We start from the raw sequence: 24,875 nt of genomic DNA, 5'->3' as shown, positions 1-24,875 counted from the left end.
TTTAAATAAAAAAATTTTACTTAATATTACAAACTTTATTTAGATTTATATATAGTCTATCAACTTTAAATAAAATCTATTACCTGTTTGAATAAGAAAGCACGCATGTAATAGAGCGTAGTTTAATATCTTTGTATGCTCTTTTAAATGCATTTCTTCGCGTAACGCGTTCTAGTATGTCTGTATAGCAAAATTTGGGCAATACTTACATTATTTTTATTAACACTTTAAAATTAATCTGAACTGTATAAATCAAGCATTATTACATCACATAGGTAGTATTATTTATTGTAAATTTATTTCTATGTATTGGTATTTTGTTGTAAAATATGATCAAAATTTTCGATTTCTTTTTCCGTTTTGTCTTTCAACTTCGCATTTTTAATCACAAACATTGACCTAAAATAAAAAGTAAAATTTCAAATAAAAGTTAGATTTAAATTACGTGTATGTTTAATTGGACAATTTTTTTTATTTACCGCATTTGTTTCCTTGTAAAGGAGAACACGTGTTCTTTCTTAGTAAAATCTCTCATTAACAATTTTGATTCTCTAAACGCGTTCTCAAGTATAACAGCAGTAAAATTGACGAATATTTTGGTGAAAAAAAGAACATAAACCATAACATATAAACCACCAGTAACTGGATGGTAGTCAAGTAAATGGGTGGTAGAAAATGCTTCCATGGCATAAGTCAAAACCTAAAATAAAAACAATTTAACACATTAGCAGTAAAATTTATTTTTACTAATATTTACAATAATTTCAAATAGGCATTTTACCGTCTGCATTGTTCTTATAATTGTGTTGAATTCATTGAAATCTTTAAACAATATAAATCCTGAAAAAATTTGAGTCAAAATTTAAAAATAGATAACACCAAATTTTTGTTAAAATTTTTAAAGAAGAAATATTGTAATAGTGAATTACTCATATGACAAAAACACGAATATAGGAAAAGCATATAAAACGAATTTCCAAGTAAATGTGGGAATGATCGTCGCGCGGTGGCGCCCATGAGGTCAAACATCGGATGACCCTCCATGATCTAATGAAAAAACAATTTTCAAAAGTGAATTTTTTAAATTTATGAAACTTTTTGTTCACTGTTAATGATAAATTGATCTTTTTTTCTGTTTACATTGTTTTAAATTTCTTTTTTTAGCATTTATATTTAAAATCTTGTTTAAGAATTACCTTTATAGTATGTATCATGGTAAAGAAGGTGCACAAACCCAAAATACATCTTGTAATATAATCAACAAAAGCTGCAGTGTGGAATAAAGTAAAAGTATTTTCATCATTAAATCTTGATCTTAAAGCTCTGTCAGTATAAGAAGCTCTAAAATAAAAAAATTGAAATGTTTTTATAAAGATAAATCTATAAATGTTAACCTAAAAATAAAGCAAAGTGTGCAAGAATAACTAACAACTTTATTCAAAAAATTAAAAAATACTGTTTTTTAATTACTTTGAAAAATAAAAGCTTTTACCTTGTTAAATATAGAAGAGTTACAAATAGTGACGTCATTACTACAACAGAATGCAGAATGTTAAAAATATTTTTAAAGAATTTAACTCCCGATTTTCTAAAGTTGCTGGTCGTTTCGATTAAATCGTACAAGAAAATTAACAAGATTCCAATTAGTGAAATATAAACCAGAAAATCCCAAGCATATCTAGACAAAAATAAATTAAATTAATATTGTCTAGGAAAGTATCAAGTTATAACAACATTTTGATAATAATTTGTCTAAATATGCAAAAAAAATCTAAAAATTTTTTTTTTATAAAAAATCTTGTAAAAATATGTAACTTACTCGATGTGATGACTTCTCATTAAAAAAATTTGCGACGACATAATGGGATTCCCCAAGTTCGAGAGTTCAATAGAAAGAGTCATGACGCAAAATATTCGGTGGACGACATTGTAGAAAACGATCTCCACAAATATTGCCCTAAACAAAAAATAAAACACTTCTAAGCCATATACCAAGAAGTTTTCTTGAAAAATTATTAAATTACCTCGTATGGTTATCAATCCAATTTTTAGACTTCAAATAATTTAAATAATCGCTTGCTCTATCTCTTTGTTGAGGTATTATGACGTAATAACCCCCTGTGTCGTAGGTCGCATGCTCACCCCAAATGTCACCCACCCACGTGATTCCATCTTCTGTGTAATTCCAAGGACTAAACATAAAAAAAATTCTTATTTTAAGAAAATATTTAGCGCATAAAATTTAATGTTTAAGAGTTAACCTGCTCGTGACGTCATAAAATATTGATGTGACGTCAGTTTGATTTGACCAACCGGCCCCGAAAGCTGATTTTTCTTGAACCCCGACATCGAAGTTTAATAAACATTCAGTAGAATTATTTAGCTGTAAGTCGTTTAAAACGTCTCCATGCAAACATTGCAAACCTTAATAAAACAAATTATTTAGATTATTAAAAAAAGTTTTGGAAATATTAATCGTCAAGAATATATTTAATTTTATTTTGTTTGTTTTACCTTTTCCGACTCTTTTTTGTCGAAGTTTTGGATTCTAAATAACAAGAAGTTGTTCATCAACAAAATGCTGAGCTATACTTTCTTTGGATAACAAAACAGTCAAGGAATTATCGACCCAATCATATATACCATCACGGCTCGAAATCTAAATACACAACATTTAATTTATGTTACTACATTGTTTAAATATATATTTTGTTTTTTTGGGTTTTAATTAGATTTACTTGTAACTGGTAATAGCTAAACTTTGTGTAGTTGTTTTTTCTACTTAAACGTATCAACTATATAATGTTAAAAATATATGGAACTACTTTGACAAATGACAAAAATTTTGTAATAATTAACCTGCTCAAAGTCGTCTAAAATAATAGTCTTCAACACTTCTCTGAATGCAAACGAATTACTTTCTCGTTGGCCAAACGATACGATTAGCAGCATCAGAAAATAAACAAGATGAATAGAAACATTCTACAAATTAAATTGAGTCATTATATTAATTTTTCTAAGCTAAATCAATAAAAGTACTTTTATTGCCCCGACAAAAATAACATACTAAAATATTTATACATATTTAAAGATGCAGTACATAATGTTTGTACTATTTATAAATTTTATTGTACCTTCATTACTCTTCTGACTTTTCGTTCCTCTGAACTTTGTGCAGCACCTTCTCTGACAGTATTTTCAGTTGGTGGGAAATATACTGGGCTGATCGTCCGATCTGCTTTTTGTCTTTTTTCTTCAAACTCTGGGTCAGTGTGGTTTCGCATTTTTGCTGTTTTAAAAAAAAACTTACAGAAAAGCCCTTTTTTTATTAAAAAAGTTTCTAAGTTATAAAGTTTGATTGGCTTATAGTCATAACAGTTTCAAAATATAACGACATTACTGCTAAACAATAAGTTACCGTAATCGGGCATTGGTGTAACCCAGTCTCTTACATCATGTCTTGGATTATTTAAAACAGTTAGAAACGCAAGAGCCAATGCTTTAAGTGGCTCGAGCAATAATAAACTTTGCAGGCAACCAGCCAATAATGAAACTAACCTAAAATATGTAAGATTTAACTTTTTTTTTAAATATGAAAAATATTAAAAGTTTGCAATATATTCAAGAAAGTTTATACTACTATTTGAAGGACTATACGTTTTAATAAAACATGCTAAATTGACACAGACTGTTCGCCCTGTCAGATTAGTTAAATCTTACCATCTTCTACAAATTTCGATCCCAAAATTCATTCCATAAGCAACACTCAGAAAACTTGATATCAATATTGTTCCAATGACAAATATCCAAGCAATATATCTGAAGAACCAAGGAAATGGATGAGTATCAACTGAGTCTGGGTCAATATCAACATGAGCGTAAGAATGATGTTTCGAACTTGTATTTGAAGATCTAGCGTGGTTTATTTGGCTTGTCTGGCTACTTTTATAAAACAATAAAAGTTAAAAAAATTCAAATGAAAAATAATTTTAATATTTTTGTAAAATCAAAATTTTAAAATATATAATTCAAATGACTTACTGATTTGAAGAAGGGTATACAGCCTGCTAAAGATAAATTTCTTCACAATTAGCCTCTGAATTAGACTGATCAGATTTAGAATTTGATAACTTATCAGAAGCATTTCCAGCTGAAGGTTTTATTTGCTGATTTAAGATGTCTCTGTCGTCGTCAGACTCACTTAAAGACTGTTCAATGTCACGTGATCTTTGTTGGAAATCGTCAATGTTAAATTGTCGTTCAGTTAGATATAGTGAAGATGGTTGATTAGATTCCTTGCGTTTGTGTTTGAAATAATTTTTCGAATGATGTGCTGGATCTTCTTTATATGATGCCAACTTAAATCTGACACGACTACTTGATTTGCTGCCTAGGCTTCTATCACTTGTTTTTAACGAACTTTTGCCATCTTCAGAAGGCTTTGTATACTTTTTATCTGCATCTTGATGTACTATAATATCTGCTTTGTTATTTCGATTAACAAAATTATCAAAATATTTCTGAAAACTAAATGGTTCTTTCTCATCTTGAGTATTATCTTTATTATTGTCATCTAGAGACCCAATATCAAGATCAATATCTTCATTGTTGTCTTTGTTTTGAACATAAAAACCTTTGTCGTGGCTATCTTCTGAGCTATCTGTTTCAGAAGGTGACGAATAATAACTTAGCATTCCACTTTCTATTCTTTGGAAATTCGTAAAACTCTTCTCTGTTTTGCTTTCTCGTCTTTTGGAATATCGAAATAACGAAGTAACGACATATGTAAGTGGGAAACATAACATGGCGCTTTCAAGTCCTAATAACAATACTGCGTTTATATATAGATATAGTTCGATAAATTCAAACCAGTAAACCTATTACTTTTGGTAGCCTTTGTATAAGTGAGTAATGCCCTATGCAACTAGTACTAGAACCAGCGTTAAGGTATAGGGGTATATATATCAACTTGTTAGGTCAGCTGATAATTAAAGCAATGCTTTGCCAAAACAAAAGACAAAGTATATTTACTGCTTAACACTTACCAATTGCTATATGTGACCATTTAAAGCTGTAATAAACCAGATCAATTTTAAACCCAGGTTGGGTACTTTCCCCTCGGTAGAACATCAATGACGTCAGCATGATGGTGAAAATTAGGAGATAACAACAAGACAACCTTTCAACCCTCGTCATCTCTACATTTTGCCAAGGTCGCATAAGAAAAGCAGAAAACCACAAATGCCTATTTTAAAAATTGATTTTTCATTGTTATACAAAGATTAAATAAGGGGTTATACCATAAAATAAATACTAGATAAATATAGCTAAGAAAAATGTTAAAATTAATCCTAAAAGATTAAATCACATTTTTTTAAAATTCAATTTTAGCTTACCTGTCTCTTAGATAGTTATCCATTTTAACCGAAATCATTGTTGAAAACTTGTGAAGGTCTCGAGTTCGAGTCGCACTGAAGATATGGTCGATAGTTTGAGTGAACCAAGTCTCACAGAGAAAAAACCAACACTCACTGCTTTCGAGATCCCTGACCACCATTCGGTAAAGATACCTGAGGATATTTAAACGTAATTTAAATTAGGTTTTTATTCCATTTTGCATATTAAAATTTTTAAGGCAAAACACGTGGATCACTTAAACTTTACGGTTCTAGAAAAAAACTTAAGACCATGGGGTAGAAAAGAGAATTAGCTAGGACCGTAAATGACGAGCGTTTTTCTAATAACCGTAAAGTACAAGTGATCCAAAAACTTTATAACAAATATATTGCAATCTAAATTACCAGTCTGGGCTGCTACCACTGTTGTCATGCCAAATTCGAATAGCAATAATGTCACCAAGATCTCCTGATGACGTCACCAGAAATGAATTGACGCTTCCCCAAGATAGTAAACCCTCTTCCTCATACTGACATTTAAAAATATAAATAGAAAATAACAAAACTTACTACTATTTAAGTTTAGTGTAAAACCATTTGTTATATATAATCCTACTTGAACTACATGCACTTTGCTGTTCGATTTTTTTCCAACCAATCTGATAGAGACGACTGCTGTGGTCCCAGAATCGCGTTGAGTCCCAGTATATATTGTGACGTAATAACGATATTTGTCGTAAGGTGAATTGTCTAATACTTCAATGTAAAAACCCTATAATTAAAAAAAAATAATAAAAATTTTTAAATCTAACCTTAATAAAAATAATTATTTTTGCCAGATAAATAAAAATATGATATTGTTATTGTTCTAATTTACTTCTGTTTTGAACTGCATATCTTTTCTCTTCGCCCAAATAAAAAACGGAACAAAGAGAAATCCAAGTATTAAAATAACTGAAAATATGATTGGGTTTTTAATAAATTCGTTAAAAATTAAAATTGTTAAAAATTAAAATTGAAATTATGGATTAAGTCTAACAAATTCCCAATTCGATTCAGAATTTTTATCAAATCGAATTCTTTCTTCTAATTCTATAGGAAACTCATCGAGAAATTCGATCGTTTGAGGAACAATTCGAATAGATTTTATAAAATCTGGTTTTGGAATATCTTCAACTCCTGCATACTTTTCTCTAAGTACCTCGTGTTCTTTTTGTAACTTTTTGTAGTCCATCTCGGTTATAACATTGCATATTTTGACCGAACTCTGGGCGTTTAATCTCTCTTTGGTCATCCACGTATAGTAAGCAGAATTTTTAACTGAAGGAATTACTTCTGCGATGCCTTCAACTCTTACTGTGCGCATAGTCATTGGCCACATAACAGTAAAAGCCACGTTAGGATCTTTTTCTATTTCTTTAAACTTCATCGAGTTTTTGTAGGTATCAAAGCAAAATCCTGACTCGGCATCATTGCCTAAAGCGACAACCCTTACTCTTGGTTTCCCGTTAGACAACGTAGCGAGGGAGACAGTTTTAGCAAATATGTTTTGCTTTAGCTCTAATCCAACCCATTCTTGAAAGCGCAAAATCGGGTTGACTAAGCTTAGTTCTTCGTCACTAAAATGCCTTTTAAAGCTAACGTCTAGATTTAAATTTAATGGCATTATGCCTTTGATTGCTTACAAACGTCACACATACATACAAATGCTTCAAAAAATTCAAATGTATATTGTTTAGCAAAAAAAAACAAAGCCAAAAGAAAGGCTTTAAACAAGTCACGATTGATCAAGTTACGCTTTGAACAAAGGGAAATCAACATCAGGTACCAACTCAACCTTCGCAGACAAGTGCAACATGATACTTGGCAGTAAACAAAGAGAAAAAGAATAAACTTAAGCTTTTGTAAACATTTGCGAAACGGTATAAGCTGTCGTGTCTTAATATTTTATAAGAAGTTCACTTTGAATGCGATAAACAATTTTCGTTTATCCCGAGAACCTTACATATTTTAGTACTTGTGGTATTTAGTAGATATTTTTGTTCTAAATAGGCCCTACCAAGTCTTAGCGCCTGCCAACAAAAATTACTGTACCACAACCTAAAATATTTGGACCACAACCTAAAATTTTGTGAAAAACTGATTTTCCTAACTCTAAAATAAACTTTATAATTTTGTTTTATTTTGTCTTTCTAACAATAAATTAAATTCTTTCTTTTCTGCATCTGTCTTGTTCTGCAACTTCGCTCCCTTGATCACAAACAAGGATCTGAACAACATAAACAGAAACCAATTATAATCTGTTTTGCAAAATAAATAAAAACTTTCTTGTGCTTTTTTAATTTAAGGTTTTTAAGCAAATTTACTTCCAAAATAGTTTTGTTTACAGGCTATAAAAATCATTACTACTTTAAAACAAAAGCTTTTTTGTATATATCTTTATCATCGATGTGGGAAGGTCGGATGCGCGACCTAAACGTAGAGCAACATCAGTTACTTCGACCCAGTCTCGAGTCGTCTGTGACAGTTTGCGATAATTGCCCGATTATTGATAATAAAGTGCTGGATCAGCAGAAGTTTTTACGGTTTATAGCGTCAGAGGAGTGGGGATCGATCTCCCGTCCTCATATGGTGTAGCAAGTGTTCTTACCACTACACCACGCTGCCGGCTTTTTAATGTTTAAAATGTGTAAATTAAAAAAAAAAAAATTGAGTATATAATCACCTAATTTGTTTTCTACCGAATGTTAAAAGTTTTCCCTTTTTCGTGAAATCTCTCATCATTAATTTTGATTCACGAAATGCGTTCTCGAAAATCCCTGCCGTGAGATTCACGAAGATGTTCGTGAAAATCATGACGTAAACGAAAAGAAAAACTCCGCCTGTGATTGGATAAATATCCAAGATTTCTGATGACGTAAACGCCTCCATTGCAAATCCAAGAACCTTATTAAAATCAAATTTATAAAATTAAAGTTGATTTAAAAAATTTTTTTTTTATATTATTTTAACTTACCGATTGCATGGAACGAACAACGCTATTGAAATCTCTTGTGTCAGAAAATAAAATTAAACCTAAATAAATATAAATATTAAAAAAAATAAAAATTTTCACATAAATAAATTAACAAATATTTTAAGAAAATTTGTTGGTATTTACCAATATGACAGAATGCACAAAACAATGTTGCCATATAAAAAGTGTTGCCAATTAAAAGCGGAATGGATCGCCGTGAGGTGACGCCCATGAGCTCGAAGTGAGGATGCCCTTCCAGAATCTAACATAAATAAAAAACACAACAATTTTCAAATAACTTCTAAGTTTTGTTATATTTAGTTAAAGTTATAAAATAAAATTCTCCAAAAAAAATTTTTTTGAATTCAATGCAAGGTATAATAAAAAGTTTTGCAAGGCCATAACTTTCAAAAAATAAATCAATAACTTAGTTAAAATATTTAAAAAAACATGAAAAAAATTTAAACACGTACGTTGACTGTATAGCACATTGTGAACAGTGAACACATTCCCAACAAGCACCTAGTTATATAATCAATATAAGCTGCTGTGTGAAATAACTGAAAAGTGTTTTCTTTGGTTATGCGAGAATAAAAAGCCTGATCAGTGTAGTACGTTCTAAAAATAACAAAATAATTGATTTAAGTCAAAAGTTCATCAAAAAATGAAATGCTTTAATTCCTAATAATAAAAAATATGTTTTAAAAATAAATTACCTTTTACTTTCAATTTATATGGTAAAAAATTATAAACTCTATTACTATAAAAACCTTACTTTGTTAAGTATAGGATAACGGCTAAAAAGGAAGCAATTGTTGTACAGACATGTAAAATATTCCAAAAACTTTTCAGAAACTTGAATCCAACGTTTAAAAGGTTGCTCGCTATCTCCGTCAAGTGGTAAAGAAACATGATAAAAATTCCAAAAACGCAAATAAACACAACGACATCCCAAACATACCTAAACAGAATTAAGCTTGTTAAGTATTTACTGGAAAATTATTCAAAATGTGATTGTTCTTTATAGCAACCTTAGCTATAAGTAGTAAATTATTTTTTTTAACATAATTTAAAATAGAATTAAATATACATAAGTTTTTGATATCATTTCCATATTTAACAAATCAACAATTTTGTCTTTTCTAATTGGTATACAAATGTTATTGTCTGCGCTATATTTGACCTGGTTTTTGTATATCAAATTAACACAATTTTACCCTGGACAAACTAACCTAATAACACTTTTTCTTGTTTGTTTATTTAATAAAACTATTCTATTTTTTTAAGTTTTGATTGACTAAATACACGATATTATTTTTAGTGACGAAAATAAATAATACAAACATCGTTTTTGTTTGATTTTTATTTTAGAAATCTTTTTAAAAAGTACCGAAATATTATTAACACGTCTAACAAAAAAATTAAAATTGAAATTATGGATTAAGTCTAACAAATTCCCAATTTAATTCAGAATTTTTAACAAATCGAATTCTTTCTTCTAATTCTGCAGAAAACTTATCAAGAAACTCGATCGTTTGAGGAACAATTCGAGAAGTTTTTATAGAATCTGGTTTTGGAATAACTTCAACTCCTTCAAATTTTTCTCGAAGGACCTCGTGTTCTTTTTGTAGCTTTTTGTATTCCGCCTCAGTTATAACTCCGCCTACTTCGGCCAAACTTTGAGCATATAACTTTACAGTAGTTGTCCATGAATAGTAAGCAGATTTTTCAGCTGAAGATATCACTTCTGCCCTGCCTTCAACTCTTACTGTGCGCATAGTCATTGGCCACATAACAGTAAATGACACATGTGGATTTTCTTCCATTTCTGTACATTTCATAGACTTTGCAAAAGTATCAAAGCAAAATCCTGACTCGTCAACATTGCCTAAAGCGACAACTCTTACTCTTGGTTTGCTATTAGACACCGTGGCAAGTGAAACAATGTTTGCAAATTCGTTTTGCTTTTGTTCCAATTCAATCCATTCTTGAAACCGCAAAATGGGGTTAACCAAGCACAATTCTTTGTCACTAAAATGCTTTTTATAGTCTACGTTTTTATTTAAATTCAATGACATTTTACTTTAAATTGTTTGAGCTTAATATACACTATGCAATACAGATTTAAAATCATGTAAAAATCGCTTAGCTTAGGAAAAAAGACAAAGTTGGTGTACATACCAACGTATGCCAGATCATAAACAAACTTTGCGGTGTGAAAACAAATTAATAATAAACTTTAACGTTGTAAACATTTACAAAATGGTATGATACCATGCGGTGATGTCGCAAGTTTGTTAGATCAAGTTTATACCAATTGCAATATAATTGGCCAAAGTAATGCTTTTTAAAATTACACAATTACAATAACAGTACACCAGATAACAGTACATTCTTCTACAATAACAGTACATTCTTCTTTTTTGTTTAATGTTTATTCTTATTATCTTAAATCTTTTTTGGTAATTAAATAAAACAAAACCATATTTTCGTGAGGTTTTTTTGTTTTAGAAATTTATTTAAAAATATCAAAATATTATTGACACACACATTCAAATACTTAATAATTTTTTTTTTAAATTATGGGTTTAGTCTAACAAATCCCCATTTTGAAGCAGAGACTTTATCAAATTGAATTCTTTCTTCTAATTCTGTGGGAAACTCATCAAGAAATTCGATCGTTTGAGGAACAATCCGAAAAGTTTTTATAAAATCTGGTTTTGGAATATTGTCAACTCCTTTATATTTCTCACAAAGGATCTCGTGTTCTTTTTGTAGCTTTTTATATTCTGCCTCAGTTATAACTTTGCTTTTTTCGGCCGAACTTAGGACGTTTACTTTTTGCTTATGCGAATAGAAGGTAAAGTTATTAGCTTCAGGTACTAGTTCAGCACTGCCTTCAACTCTTACTGAACGCATGGTATTGGGCCACGTAACAGTAAAAGCCACATGTGGATTTTTCTCAATTTCTTCGAATTTTTTCGACTTTGTATAGGTATCAAAGCAAAATCCTGCCTCATCAACATGACTTAAAACGACAACCCTAACTCGCGGTTTGCTATTAGACACCGTGGCAAGTGAAATAATACTTGCACATTTGTTTTGCTGCTGTTCCAATTCAATCCATTCTTGAAACCGCAAAATGGGGTTAACCAAGCTTAATTCTTTGTCACTAAAATGCCTTTTATAATCCGAGTTTTTAGTTAAATTCAGTGACATCTCAATTTAAATTGTTTGCACTAATTACACACCAATACAAAGACTAAATCATTAATAATTTGCTTAGCTAGGACCGAAATTAAAAAAGGCATTAAACATGTCACGAATGATTAAGTTTCGTTTCTAAATCACGAAGGTTGCGGTGCATATCGATTTACCTCAGGTCGTAAACAAACTTTGCAGCGTAGGAAAAAAATAATAATAAACTAAAACGTTGTAAATATTTGCAAAGTGGTATAGCACTATGCAGTTGCGTCGCAAAATTTTAAAATAAGTTAAGAACAAACATTTTTTACGATTTTTCTCGGGTTGTACTTGATTGCTCTGTTTAATCAACAGCATAGTTTGTGCAAAATTAGTTGAACTCCTAAGCTTTGCCAGTAAAAACAACACAAACACAAAATAACTTACTCTATATGGTGACTTCTCATTAAAAGAATTTGTGACGACATAATGGGATTCCCCAAGTTTGAGAGTTCAACAGAAAGAGTCATGACGCAATATATTCGGTGGACGACATTGTAGAAAACGATCTCCACAAATATTGCCCTAAACAAACAAAAGTTGAATATATTCAGTTGTACCCAAAAAACACTAAAAAATCGTGAAATCTTTTGATAAATAGTTAGGTTATATATTTTTGTTAACTAAAGTTCACCTTACCTGGTGTTTAAATCTACCCAATCAAAATTCTTCAAATATTGAACAAAGGCTAGTGCCTCATCTGTTTGTTGCGGTATTGTGACGTAATAACCGCCAGCGTCGTACGTCGCATGTTCACCCATATAGTCACTCACCCACGGAATTCCAGTATCAGTATAATTCCAAGGACTTCAAAATAAAAACAAATGTTAAAGTTCCAATGTCAGTTATTTACTATAACAGCATGACTTATTGCAAATGATATAACATTCTGTTGTATAAGGCTTTTAGTTTTTGTTTTCTATTCTGTTGTGTGGTTGTATTTAAATTATGACATTTCTTGTAAGTTTTATCGTTACCTATTGATGACGTCATAAAATTTATTTGGCGCGTCGTTCTGATTGGTCCAACCAGGACCATAAGCTGATTTATCTTGATACTTAGCTTTGTAGTTGTATCGACATTCTGTTGTTTCGCTTAGATTTAATTCCTCAATCAAATGTTGATGTTCACATATTGTACCTGAGATTGTAAAAAAGGGCAGTTAAAAGCAAGTAAAATAAAAAAAAAGTTTCTAAACAAACCCTTTTAAAAATAATTCCCAATTTTAAAATCCATGTAGTTATTTTGTTTTAAGCATAAAAATCTCAAACATTATAAATCAAATTGAAAAAAAAAAAAATTAAAAAAAAAAAAAAATTGTTTTTATAAAACTAAAAAAAAAGGTTAAAACTATTTTATTTAACCTTTTTTAACTCTTTTTTGTCTTAAAGTTGGTGTTGATATCATCAGAAATTGACCATTCAACGAATTTTCATTATCAGGTAAAACTTGAGTTAACGAGTTTTCAACCCAGTTATATATTCCACTACTTGACGAAATCTATCAAAACAAAATAATTAAAGATATAAGTATAAAGTTTTGCATAAATTTATTCAATATTTACCTGGTTAAAATCGTCCAATAAAATTGTTTGTAATGCTTGACTAAATCTAAAAGAATTCTTCTCTCTTTGTCCAAATGATACAATTAGCAACATGATAAGATAAATCACATGAATCAGTATGTTCTATAATACAAAAGAATAAAGTTTTTTAAATATTAATAAATATACCATGTTTATTAAAAAAAAACAAAAAAACTATCATACCTTTAAAATTCTCTTTTTTAAGACTTCAGTACTTTTAATGTCTCCTTCTTTTAGTTTATCTTCAGTTGGCGGAAGATAAGCTGGGTTGATAATTCTTTCAGCTATTAGTCTATCCTGTTCATAATCAGAATCTTCATTTTGCCGAAGCATTACTAAATATAAAGAATTAAGTACCAAAATGTAAAACTTAAAGTATTCAATTTCTGCCAAATTGAACAAAAGTTAATGTTGCTTGGCAAAAGTAAAGGTTGTTTGGCATATAAGTTAAACATTATATTTCAATTTTATTTAACAATTTATTGACAAAAATCTTAATAAAATGATTAATTTAAGATGCCTTAAAAAACAATTTATTTTGGATTTAAATGTTTAACTTATTTTTATTACTTATCTGTATTTGTATTAAAATGTTCCAACCTGGTTCTGGCATTGGTGGAATCCAATCTCTGACGTCATGTCTTGGATTATTTAAAACAGTTAAAAACGCAAGAGTTGTTGCCTTTAAAGGTTCAAGTAAGAATATACTTTGTAAAAACCCAGTTAAAAGAGAAACAACCCTAAAAAATCTTAAAGTTATTAACGTGAAAATGATTTACATTACTACAAAGTTTTGAACTATAAATTTTACCATTCTCTGGACATTTCAAATCCAAATGTTGTCATCCCATACATTACACACAGCGTACTAGAAGTTGATATTGCAAGAAAAATAAACATCCAACCAATATATCTAAAGAACCAAGGAAATGGATGATAATCAACTGAGTCTGGATCAATGTCGACTTGAGCAAACGAATGATGTTTGGTTTGGTAAACGTTTCTCTTGTGTCTGGTATGACTTCTGTGCGTTTTGTGTCTCGTATTACTTCTGTGACTATATATTTAACATGTTTAAATATGCCTTACATATAAATTACATGTTGAAAATATAGTATGGACGTTTTTAACTTACCCTGAAGATGGAAAAGGTGTAGACTTGTCCGAAATAGATTTAAACTTTGTTTTTGATTGTAACTTTTTTAAAAATGAAATTTTGAATTTGCTGTTTACATTTTTTAGTTTGTTTTTTCCAAACTGATTCTGTAAGTGTTTACTACGAGTTTTTGTAAATTTGATTCTACGCTTTTTCCGCTTTGTCTTCATATAAATTTTACTTGAATCATTTGTTGAAATACTTGTACTCTGTAAATAATGTCCTGATGATGGGGATAAATTTAGTTTTTGGAGTTTTCTGCCTTGTTGAATCTTTTTTTTAAAATTTAGTCTCATTTGTCTCATATCACGTGACTTTTGTGTAAACCCTTCAGGAGAAAAATCTCTCTCAGTTTGAACTAGTTGATGTTCACCGAAATCTTGCTGAACAAACTGTCCCGAAGATTTCACGTTGACAAGATCTCGTTGACTTTGTAACATTTTTAAGTGCTGACTTCTACGTTTACGAGTATGGCTTTCTTTTTTGTCCCTGGTTGTTACTCTAAATTTCTCATTTCCACTGGACTTTTCACCATTTTGTAAATTGTGTAAATGTCGAAGTACTCGGTCGTTAGATGTTAGATCTTTGTTTGATTTACCAGTTTGCATATTTATATCGGAATCATGTTTGTGAGATGTTGTTGATATTTTTTTCCCTTTATCGAGCAAGGATTTTAACTCCAAATTACTGTCTTTGTTTTTCTCACGTGTCCACTTCTCGCTGACGTCATCGTCACTTACTTCTGATGATGTATATCTGATGACTCCACTCTCGATTTTCTCGAAGTTGGAAAATCTTCTTTTTTTGATTTTTTTCCGCTGAGACAATCGAAATAGTGACGTCACGATATACGTTAAAGGAAAACAGAGCATGGCACTTTCAACACCTAAATCAAAAAATTAAATATTTAAAAATTTAAAACTTAGTAAAAGTGAAGTTAATAAAAGCCTTACCGATAGCTATGTGTGCCCATTTAAAGCTGTAGTAAACCAGATCAATTTTAAACCCGGGTTGGGTACTTTCCCCCCCGTAGAACATAAGTGACGTCAGCATGATGGTGAAAATCAAGAGATAACAACATGACAATCTTTCAACTCTCGTCATTTCCAAATGTTGCCAAGGTCGCATAGCAAATATTGAATACCAGAGATGCCTAAGGTAACAAAGCAAGTAATAAATGCCTATTAGATTAAAATATATTGCAATAGTTTAATATTTAATTCAATAATTTGATGCTACCCTCAGGCATTTGTTAAGTTTACCTGTCTCGAAGGTAGTTATCTATTTTGATGTAAAACATTGTGTTGAAAGTGTGAAGGTCCCGAGTTCGAGTCGCGCTAAAGATATGATCAACAATTTGGATAAACCAGGCGTTACAAAGGAAAAACCAACATTCGTTACTCTCCAGATCTCTTACAACTAAACGATGCAGATACCTGGTAAAATAAATATGTCTAAATATGGTTAATATTAAATCAGCATGAGGGTTATATTAAATCAGCATGATAGTTATACGTCAGCGTGATTTTTTTATTTAATATAAGCCCCAGAATAATGCTGAAAGATAGTTCAACTGAATATTTAGTACCAAATGTATACGCAGGTTACCATTAAAATCGGTAGTCGTACTATTGTTGCAACACGAGAAGTATTGCCCACCACAACTGGAGATTTTTATGCTAATATTTGTATCTCCACCTCGTTTTGTTAATAAGAAGCAAATAAATATTAAATAGTTACGCATAGTGATAAGCTACAAACCTTACGGGCATATATATTACATGTTTGGGAATGGTAGCACAAAGCCAGATCAATTACAATAGATAACAGCTTTAATTCTTACCAATCGGGGCTGCATCCACTTTTATCGTGCCAAATTCGTACTGCTATGATGTCACCAAGATTACCAGATGACGTCATCAGAAATGAATTTACACTGCCACGTCGTAAAATATTCTGCCCCTTGTTCTACAACAAAAAATACATTTTTAAAATGTTAACAGTATGTTATTTTATCAATGAATATACCTGTAAAATATGGACTTTGCTGGTTGATTTTCTTCCAACAAGACGAATTGAAACAACTGCGGTCGTCCCAGCGTTCCGACGACTTCCCGTATATATTGTGACGTAATAACGATGCTTTTCGAGCGGACAGTTGTCCAAAACTTCAACGTAAAAACCCTAAAATCATTTAAATTTTACTTTTGTACAAAAGTTTTTAAACTTATAATACTACACATTTGTTTTCTACTTACGTTTTTTTCAAACTCATTGTCTTTACGCTTCGCCCATATAAAAATAACAGCATAAGTGCATCCCAAAATAAATATTACAGAAAAGATAATTGGATTCTTTATAAACTCTTCAATAAGATTCCACGACAACTAAATATATTTTCAAATTTTTTTTTTAATTTCTAAACTTTACTAATTTTTCCTTTTACTTCACTAGCATGGTTAAAGAATTATTTTAAGGCTTACCTTATCAACATCTATTTTGTTTGGATACACAATAAACTTGGAGGTAAAGAGAGTAGGCAAACTATCGTGCATTGCTCCTCTTCGTTTCCTCCTAGGAGGAGAAGTGGGAAAAGAGTCACATTCACATTTCATTAAAGACAATCCTTCAATGGTCTTAGGCTTAGAAAACAAAATACAATGTTTAAAAAATAAGTATAAACAAAACTACACCACATATAATTTACCTTACAACCATCATCATTCCAATCTTTTATGATGTCATCCCAATATAAACACGTGACTGCATACGTCATAAACTGCATCTCAATGGTGCTTCCTTGTTTCATATAAGATGATCCAAGATAAGCCACGATACTCACATTGTAGGTCGTGATGTTTTCAAGTAGTGACGCCATCGGAATCGGCCAATCGTAAAACGAACCTAAAAGTAATATTGTCACGTGATGTAGATGATTAAGTTATATTTTTACAAGAAATCTTTACCTCCTTTGTTCCATGATTTCTCAATAAAAAAATCTTTGGACTCGGTATCTTTTAATGTCATCTTTAAATTCTTGACGTTATCATTTCTATTTGTTAACAAAATATTTAAAAATCCTCCCGTGTTAGTTGAATTAAGATCAACCAACAACGTTCCCTTGGCAACCGTGTTGCACAATGTGACATCACAATCACTGGTCACGTGCAAAACCACTGTCGTCAGCTGATTTTCTTTGTTCGGTAATTTAATCGTCGTTGAAAGATTTTTGGAAGCTTCGCTTGATATTGGATCATAGTTTTCAAACCCTGTTGTTATAGAAACCGAAGTGACGTCATCAACTTCCCATTTTTCAGTATTAAAATTCATTTTTGTTGAATCGTATTCAATAACCTAAAAGCAAAACAATAATTAAATAATTTATTTTAAGTAAAAAATCAAAAGTTTGTCATTTTTTACTTACGTCAATGTTGATAACATCATGTGAAGAAATAGATTTTAAATTTGGAATATCAATTTTTAAGTTTTTTAATCCATTTGTGACTTCATCATCTATTTTAACAAGATTTATTTTTGTGTCTGCAACTTCTATGGTTTTGGTTGGTTCTCCAGGAATGATATTTTTCATTAACAAACTCCCAAAAGACGACATTCGAGTAGTTTCAGATCTCTGTTTAATTAGACAATTCAATTAAGGAAAAATATTTTAATCTTTTTAAAATTTAATTTAAATTTACCTTTGGTATGGCAGTGTTGTTTGATTGCATTAGATGTAAGGTTGCCGACAAACTTGACGTCACAATGCCTTCTATCTCTGTTTCTGTGACGTCATTATTATTGGTGACGTATTCCTGGATTGCTGATAACTTGTACCAAGCTAACATCTAAAAAATTATAATAAATCTGTCAAGTTTATATTAAACTTTATCTATACAAATAAAGTTGTTTTTTGATGTGACACCTCTGCTTCTTGGTCGACTAAATCTGGTAGTTTTGTCACGTGATCAATGACGTCAGTGATCTGCTTTACCGATTCAACTGATGTAGGCTTTATATCTTTTATGGTTTCCAACACTTCCATTCGCTGTTGAAAAAATATTTCACAATAAACTTTTTTTTCCTGAATAAACAGATTTTAACATTTTAAAGATTTGATTTACCTTAGTTTCGTTTAACAAAGTTGAACTTGAAACCAAAGCCACATCTTGTAATATTTTCTGAAGATTTTTTGATTTTAAAGCAAGATCAATTTCAGGTAATATTGAAGTAGTAACCGGACTGCTTGTCACATATGTCGATGACTTGACATTAACACAAGATTGTTGATCGTTGCAAATTTCAGTTACTATCGTGACGTCATTAAATCGCTCTGGTGGTCCTAGTATGACGTCACTGAGTGTATTTTCGTAGCCGTATTGTAATAATGTTCGTTGGTTATCTACAAGAACAAAAAAAATACTAAAAAAATTGAAATTACAAATTTTTTTTTAAAAGTTGTTTACCTGGATTACTATTGTAAAATTTGTACATTAATCCATCGCCCATATAGTCTGTACACGTCACAGTAAACTTAGTGACGTAAGCAACTCCAGATTTTGGCGTTATTTCACAATTGCCTCCGCTAGGTGATGTTATGAATTTCAAGATTTGTAAAATTGTCGCGTTATTTCCATTTGCATCAAAACCTAAAAAAATTAAAAAATTTTAATATTTTAGGGTTATTTAATATACAGTAAGTAAATATTTTTTACCCGTTATTTTTAATGTGGTATTTGGTAAATTTATTTCGTTTAGCACAGATGTTGTTATTTTACAGAACTCTATGTTTTCACATTTGTTAAGTTCTGTGATGTCATTTATAATCCAATTATGACGTACACAACTTGGGCAGAGTAGCTGAAAGATGATTGGCTGATTTTTGACAATAAATTTTCCACAATTTGACCAACACCTAAAAAAATTCGAATTTGTTTAAAAAATGTTTATTTCTAAAATGTTTTTAAATTTTGACATACTTAATATTTATTTCTGGTACTGCTGTTGACTTTAGAAATATTTCTTGATCTACAATGACGTCATTATAGTCTTCAATTGACGTGATCAAGCGAATATAATAACTTCGATTCACTTTTAACCCAGTTGTATTTAGGTTTAATATTTTTTCTGAGGAAATCCACAATGGTGTCCAACCAAAACATGAATCTATAAAGAAACTTATGAAATGTCAAAGTTAAGAATTAATAAAAACAAGTTAATTAAAATGTGTGTGAGATTCTTAAAGGTTGTGGTTTAAAATTTGTCATACCTTTTCGTACTATTTTTCCAATGTCAGGGTCGCGAGGTAGTGAGGTGGGTTTTAAAGCACAAAACCAACTATATTCTACCGACAGTGGATTGTCTGATTTTAATAACATAATTGGTTCAATTAGGGTCTTGGTTAAATTTCCTGCAAATTTTTTTTTTTAATGGGTGATTTATTTGTTTAGTTAAAGTATTGGCAAAGCCACAATACCATTTAATTAAAAAGTGTAAGTTGCTATAATTAGAATATATTAATGTTGACTATGAAATATTGCAACAAACAAGCAATGCAAATGTTAAAACCACAAAACTTACCAATTTCTCTGTAATCTCCATTTTTCAAATAAACATCAAACTTTCTCACAGGAACCTCGATCAAGCTGCTGTCGCTCTCCTCTGACGTAATCACATTGTTTGTGACGTCATATATACGAACAAACACGGTTATAACATATAATCCTGAACCAAAATCTCTATTGTTGATGACGATCTCTTGTTGGTTTGTATCTCCTTTTATTTGAATTTCGTTTTTAGTTTTTGGAACGTCAAATTTTGTTTTAACTTTAAAAGCTTTCCATTCAAATTCTAATTTCAAGTTCTCAAGACATTCCAACGTTACATCAACACTCAGTACGAGCAACCTCGCAACGTTTAACAGTTTCAACTCCCCTTTAGTTTGCCCGTCTCTTATTTTTACAGAACTAAAGCACGACTGCTTCTTTTTAACAAAAATGCTTCCAGTAAAGTCAAAAGTTTGTTTAGAATTTTGAATTGCTAGTTTAGCATCTTTTTTGCCGCTTTGAACAAATGTATATTTTTCTTTAAGCAGCTCATAAGAAGATGCTTCAAATGGAAGATTTATATCCACAACATGAATATGTTCCAAACTATCAATTTTAAAAGTTAGTTTTCTTACAAGTTCATCAACTGTCAACGTTATGTCGTAATCTGCGATATCTCCTTTAACGAAAAATAGTACTTCGCAGTTTGTCAAAATACATAAATTTGATTGCGATATGAACACGTCGTATATTTGTGGCAAACCTTCCACTTTCGATATTAAACTCACACTTGATATATTGTTAAAAGCAATTGTGTTAATATTGTAGATGACATTTATGTTGGGAATGCTAAGTTCTAATTCAATTTCTGTACACGATGATTCACAGTACGATGTTACAGTTGATAAAATATGATCTTTGATTGTTATTTTAACTGTAATATTAACAGGAGCACCTTGGCTAAGTGTAATTTTCATTTTAAACAAGTTTGGAAATACACCAACATATTTGTTTATATGTACGTTTAAACCTTCTATTTCATTATTAAATACGAAAGAAGAACTGTAGGATGAACTAGAGACATTGTTTTCCATCAATAATGTAAAAGTGTGAACTCCAAAACCAAGTTGATCTTGTTGCAATGTATCAAACTTAAACGTTACGACGTCGGTTTTAGATAATTTATATTTTTGAACGTTTAACACGTCTTCGAGCTTTTTTGTAACAGAAAATTTTTTTGTAACCAAAAAGTATGTTATGGGATAAAAGTAGACATGAGTACACTTTAACATAAATTTAAATGTCATGTAACATGTTACATTAGTATTAACTATCACAGCTTCAACAGTAACAGATTTGGTTAATTGTAAACTTGAGTGCCATGCAAAATCCTTACATGACATTACAGTCAAATAAATTCCGGGGTTCACGTAAGTATGGTATACAAAAAAATTTGATGATAAGGAAATTTTTGCTTGGTGAGTGTCACCAAAACGAAATTTACAAATGTCTTGATAAAAAGTTTTACTGTATAAACCAAACGCTTTAAAATGAAAAGTGCTGTTTAAACCGGATGAAAAATACTGTTGTTCTGTTTCCCATTGAAGTCCTAAATATCAACATAATAAAAAATATTTTAATATATACATTGTTTGATTAGACGATATAGTTAGTCCATGCTTACCCATGTAATGATAATTAATTACAAATTTCTCGTCACAAGCATCCGAAAAATAGTAATTTAATTTAGTTTCGCTGCTGATGGTTGTTAAATTGGAAAAAACGTTATTTTCGCAATAAGAAATTGTTTCATCTGCAGATACAACTTCTAAGCGTGAATTTTTGCAACTAAAAATTATATTTACACATTAAACTAAAAAACTCATTATTTTAAATTTAATTTTACATATTTACTTAATTAATAACGTAAAACATTAACCTTGGTAAGGAAAAAACAATCGAATTTAACATAACTCCCCACTCCAATTTTTCAACGAAGCTCCAAGTTATTGGATACACAGAAGTGCTTAACGAACAGCCTGACGATTGAATATTCCCATTTGGTTTAGTTAAAACCAAAGAAAGGCCTAAAGAACGATTAGTTTACAAAATATGAATATGCGAACATTACTATTTTTACTGTTTGCAAATCAAGCAATTCAAAATGCCATGGGAGACATTGCAAATTTAGAGAAAGAGATAGTAAATATTACAAAAAAGGTTAGCCACATGTTGCAAAGCAGTACACAGGCAAATCAGTGTCTTAATGCACTAGAAAAAAAAATTAACAATTCCCTGAAGAATAATCACAAAACCGAATTACAAGAACAAGCACGAGCTGAAACAACTATTTACTACGGTAAGTTCAGTGAATGTATTTCATAAGAAAAATATATATAAACAGTAATTTTAAATTTTGTAGATTGTGAAGAAATATATAATAGCAATCAAAATCTAAAAAGTGGTGTTCACCCAATTTGGGTAAAAGGATCCTTAAAAATGATAAATGTTTACTGCGACATGGAGACCAACAGCACACATACGAACAAAATGGGTTGGATTACCATCCAGAAAAGAGTGAACGGAGAAGTTAACTTTGATAGAAATTGGGAAGATTATGTGAGAGGATTTGGGGATTTAAACGGAGATTATTGGTTGGGACTTGAAAATATCTACCAACTTACTTCAAATCAGCTCTACATTTTAAGCTATGGAACCCTAAATAGTAAATCACCGCGCATGCGTATTGATTTTGAAGACTGGGATGGCTTGGTTGCTTACATTGAATTTGAAAAATTTCGGATTAGATCTTCTAAACAAAATTTTCGCCTAATATCTTCAAGTAATTTTTATGGCAGTGCTGTCGAAGATAACAACTTACTATCCCCTCTTTATCGGGAATATTTTAGCACTCCAAATGTTGATAATGATAAGCACCCCTCACTCAACTCTGCGCATCAACGAAAATCAGGCTGGTGGTTTTTGGGATGTGATGTTTCTAACTTAAACGCTCCTTATGCATATCACAAACAACTTATGTCATTTAACACAATTTATTGGGAGGATTGGAAATACGTTAATAAAAATAAAACCGCGCTGCGGTTTATGTCAATGAAAATACAGTTTTAAATTAATATAATTTCTGGGCTATTATTAAAATTTACGCAACACGATTTACAACAAAATTGTTTAATATGTAGTAAAAACACAATATACCTGATTGAATTCCCAAAGCGAATATAACACAGGTGCAAATATAACTTTCCATTGAGTTTACAATCTAAAATTATCTGTATTTTAAACAAAATAACCTGTTTCTATCCACAAAAATAAAATTAACTGTATGGTAAAATTATGACGTCACAATCTTAAAAGACATTTAAAGGTAATTTTTATCTAGAAATTTTTAATCGTTCAAGAGAATACGATACGGACAAAGATTTAAAGAATCATAATACAAAGGTTTTCAGCAAAACGATAATAAGATTTAAAATGTTTATTTTACGTATTAGTATTTTGTTGTAAAATATGATCAAAATTTTCGATTTCTTTTTCCGTTTTATCTTTCAACTTCGCATTTTTGATCACAAACATTGACCTAAAATAAAAAAAAAAACATTTCACATAAAAAATAAACTCAAATAAATTAAATGTTTAATTGAACAAAATTTTTATTTACCGCATTTGTTTTCTAGTAAAAGAGAACACGTGTTCTTTCTTAGTGAAATCCCTCATTAACAATTTTGATTCTCTGAACGCGTTCTCAAGTATTACAGCAGTAAAATTAACAAATATTTTGGTGAAAAAAAGAACATAAACCATAACATATAAACCTCCAGTAACTGGATGGTAGTCAAGTAAATGGGTGGTAGAAAATGCTTCCATAGCATAAGTCAAAACCTAAAATAAAAACAATTTAACACATTAGCAGTAAAATTTATTTTTACTAATATTTACAATAATTTTAAATGGGCATTTTACCGTCTGCATTGTTCTTATAATTGTGTTGAATTCATTGAAATCTTTAAACAGTATAAATCCTGAAAAAATTTAAGTCAAAATTTAAAAATAGACAACACCAAATTTTTGTTAAAATTTTTAAAGAAGAAATATTGTAATAGTGAATTACCCATATGACAGAAACACGAATATAGGAAAAACATATAAAACGAGTTGCCAAGTAAATGTGGGAATGATCGTCGCGCGGTGGCGCCCATGAGGTCAAACATCGGATGACCCTCCATAATCTAATGAAAAAAAAATTTTCAAAAGTGAATTTTTTAAATTTATGAAACTTTTTGTTCACTGTGTTAATGATAAATTGATCTTTTTTTCTGTTTACATTGTTTTAAATTTCTTTTTTTAGCATTTATATTTAAAATCTTGTTTAAGAATTACCTTTATAGCATGTATCATGGTAAAGAAGGTGCACAAACCCAAAATACATCTTGTAATATAATCAACAAAAGCTGCAGTGTGGAATAAAGTAAAAGTATTTTCATCATTAAATCTTGATCTTAAAGCTCTGTCAGTATAAGAAGCTCTAAAATAAAAAAATTGAAATGTTTTTATAAAGATAAATCTATAAATGTTAACCTAAAAATAAAGCAAAGTGTGCAAGAATAACTAACAACTTTATTCAAAAAATTAAAAAATACTGTTTTTTAATTACTTTGAAAAATAAAAGCTTTTACCTTGTTAAATATAGAAGAGTTACAAATAGTGACGTCATTACTACAACAGAATGCAGAATGTTAAAAATATTTTTAAAGAATTTAACTCCCGATTTTCTGAAGTTGCTCGTCGTTTCGATTAAATCGTACAAGAAAATTAACAAGATTCCAATTAGTGAAATATAAACCAGAAAATCCCAAGCATATCTAGACAAAAATAAATTAAATTAATATTGTCTAGGAAAGTATCAAGTTATAACAAC

The 24,875-nt window shown here is 30.2% G+C and overlaps 5 protein-coding genes across 6 annotated transcripts; 1 reads left to right on the top strand and 4 right to left on the bottom strand.

Annotated features, from left to right (window-relative positions):
* Positions 1 to 88: 88 nt before the first annotated feature.
* LOC145745970 (polycystin family receptor for egg jelly-like) lies at positions 89 to 21,342 on the bottom strand. Its single transcript, XM_082564150.1, has 33 exons — positions 21,259 to 21,342; positions 19,974 to 21,153; positions 19,663 to 19,803; positions 19,373 to 19,559; positions 19,109 to 19,308; positions 18,886 to 19,042; positions 18,518 to 18,815; positions 18,292 to 18,441; positions 18,095 to 18,241; positions 17,902 to 18,027; positions 17,363 to 17,750; positions 17,104 to 17,300; positions 16,880 to 17,032; positions 16,655 to 16,783; positions 16,425 to 16,580; positions 16,240 to 16,364; positions 15,659 to 15,832; positions 15,350 to 15,549; positions 14,578 to 15,282; positions 14,052 to 14,205; positions 13,841 to 13,980; positions 13,424 to 13,575; positions 13,220 to 13,342; positions 13,020 to 13,155; positions 12,633 to 12,795; positions 12,295 to 12,462; positions 12,043 to 12,180; positions 9,188 to 9,373; positions 8,886 to 9,030; positions 8,557 to 8,674; positions 8,413 to 8,471; positions 480 to 700; positions 89 to 399 (listed from the first exon to the last, which is right to left on the bottom strand). Exons 1-33 carry the CDS (start codon positions 21,340 to 21,342, stop codon positions 303 to 305), a joined length of 6,897 nt encoding a protein of 2,298 aa, XP_082420276.1. The 3' UTR covers positions 89 to 302.
* Positions 2,042 to 3,848, bottom strand: LOC145746494 (polycystin-1-like protein 2). The gene is made up of 7 exons (XM_082564788.1): positions 3,721 to 3,848; positions 3,419 to 3,558; positions 3,135 to 3,289; positions 2,860 to 2,982; positions 2,515 to 2,659; positions 2,262 to 2,424; positions 2,042 to 2,192 (listed from the first exon to the last, which is right to left on the bottom strand). Exons 1-5 carry the CDS (start codon positions 3,750 to 3,752, stop codon positions 2,549 to 2,551), a joined length of 561 nt encoding a protein of 186 aa, XP_082420914.1. The 5' UTR covers positions 3,753 to 3,848; the 3' UTR covers positions 2,042 to 2,192; positions 2,262 to 2,424; positions 2,515 to 2,548.
* LOC145746491 (polycystin-1-like protein 2) lies at positions 3,830 to 7,095 on the bottom strand. 2 transcript variants are annotated; one of them, XM_082564786.1, is made up of 8 exons: positions 6,598 to 7,095; positions 6,274 to 6,350; positions 6,013 to 6,168; positions 5,802 to 5,926; positions 5,397 to 5,570; positions 5,046 to 5,245; positions 4,042 to 4,819; positions 3,830 to 3,939 (listed from the first exon to the last, which is right to left on the bottom strand). In XM_082564786.1, exons 1-7 carry the CDS (start codon positions 6,647 to 6,649, stop codon positions 4,068 to 4,070), a joined length of 1,536 nt encoding a protein of 511 aa, XP_082420912.1. In that variant the 5' UTR covers positions 6,650 to 7,095; the 3' UTR covers positions 3,830 to 3,939; positions 4,042 to 4,067. The 2 variants fall into 2 exon arrangements, with proteins under 2 accessions (XP_082420912.1, XP_082420911.1); XM_082564785.1 differs by having other exon boundaries at positions 3,863 to 3,942.
* Positions 21,343 to 22,057: 715 nt separating the features above from the next.
* On the top strand, positions 22,058 to 23,068 carry LOC145745968 (angiopoietin-4-like). The gene is made up of 2 exons (XM_082564149.1): positions 22,058 to 22,298; positions 22,362 to 23,068. Exons 1-2 carry the CDS (start codon positions 22,058 to 22,060, stop codon positions 23,066 to 23,068), a joined length of 948 nt encoding a protein of 315 aa, XP_082420275.1.
* A 350-nt stretch (positions 23,069 to 23,418) lies between these two features.
* On the bottom strand, positions 23,419 to 24,739 carry LOC145746493 (uncharacterized). The gene is made up of 6 exons (XM_082564787.1): positions 24,634 to 24,739; positions 24,338 to 24,482; positions 24,069 to 24,186; positions 23,921 to 23,979; positions 23,619 to 23,839; positions 23,419 to 23,537 (listed from the first exon to the last, which is right to left on the bottom strand). The coding sequence occupies exons 1-6, from the start codon at positions 24,669 to 24,671 to the stop codon at positions 23,441 to 23,443; spliced, it is 678 nt and encodes a 225-aa protein (XP_082420913.1). The 5' UTR covers positions 24,672 to 24,739; the 3' UTR covers positions 23,419 to 23,440.
* Between the last annotated feature and the right edge of the window lie 136 nt (positions 24,740 to 24,875).

This window comes from Corella eumyota, chromosome 3, assembly GCF_963082875.1.
Source record: "Corella eumyota chromosome 3, kaCorEumy4.1, whole genome shotgun sequence".
NCBI lineage: Eukaryota > Metazoa > Chordata > Ascidiacea > Phlebobranchia > Corellidae > Corella > Corella eumyota.
This window is presented reverse-complemented; position numbering and strand designations above follow the sequence as displayed.

What these genes read in the sequence shown, in the direction of transcription:
- LOC145746491 (XM_082564786.1), bottom strand. Translation starts at nt 6,649, where the DNA reads ATGCAATGTTATAACCGAGATGGACTACAAAAAGTTACAAAAAGAACA. An exon ending in AGTGGTAGCAGCCCAGACTG is followed by an intron (nt 5,571 to 5,801) that starts GTAATTTAGATT and finishes AAATATCCTCAG; the next exon opens with GTATCTTTACCGAATGGTGG. An exon ending in GATAACTATCTAAGAGACAG is followed by an intron (nt 5,246 to 5,396) that starts GTAAGCTAAAAT and finishes TTTTTAAAATAG; the next exon opens with GCATTTGTGGTTTTCTGCTT.
- LOC145746493 (XM_082564787.1), bottom strand. Translation starts at nt 24,671, where the DNA reads ATGACGTCACTATTTGTAACTCTTCTATATTTAACAAG. An exon ending in CCATGATACATGCTATAAAG is followed by an intron (nt 24,187 to 24,337) that starts GTAATTCTTAAA and finishes TTTTTTCATTAG; the next exon opens with ATTATGGAGGGTCATCCGAT. An exon ending in TTCGTGTTTCTGTCATATGG is followed by an intron (nt 23,980 to 24,068) that starts GTAATTCACTAT and finishes AAATTTTTTCAG; the next exon opens with GATTTATACTGTTTAAAGAT.
- LOC145746494 (XM_082564788.1), bottom strand. Translation starts at nt 3,752, where the DNA reads ATGAATTTTGGGATCGAAATTTGTAGAAGATG. An exon ending in ATCGAAATTTGTAGAAGATG is followed by an intron (nt 3,559 to 3,720) that starts GTAAGATTTAAC and finishes TACATATTTTAG; the next exon opens with GTTAGTTTCATTATTGGCTG. An exon ending in TTTTAGACGACTTTGAGCAG is followed by an intron (nt 2,660 to 2,859) that starts GTTAATTATTAC and finishes TTGTGTATTTAG; the next exon opens with ATTTCGAGCCGTGATGGTAT.
- LOC145745970 (XM_082564150.1), bottom strand. Translation starts at nt 21,342, where the DNA reads ATGTCATGTAAGGATTTTGCATGGCACTCAAGTTTACAATTAACCAAA. An exon ending in ACAACACTGCCATACCAAAG is followed by an intron (nt 18,028 to 18,094) that starts GTAAATTTAAAT and finishes CTAATTAAACAG; the next exon opens with AGATCTGAAACTACTCGAAT. An exon ending in TTTTATGACGTCATCAATAG is followed by an intron (nt 12,463 to 12,632) that starts GTAACGATAAAA and finishes TTTATTTTGAAG; the next exon opens with TCCTTGGAATTATACTGATA.
- LOC145745968 (XM_082564149.1), top strand. Translation starts at nt 22,058, where the DNA reads ATGCGAACATTACTATTTTTACTGTTTGCAAATCAAGCAATTCAAAAT. An exon ending in TGAAACAACTATTTACTACG is followed by an intron (nt 22,299 to 22,361) that starts GTAAGTTCAGTG and finishes TAAATTTTGTAG; the next exon opens with ATTGTGAAGAAATATATAAT.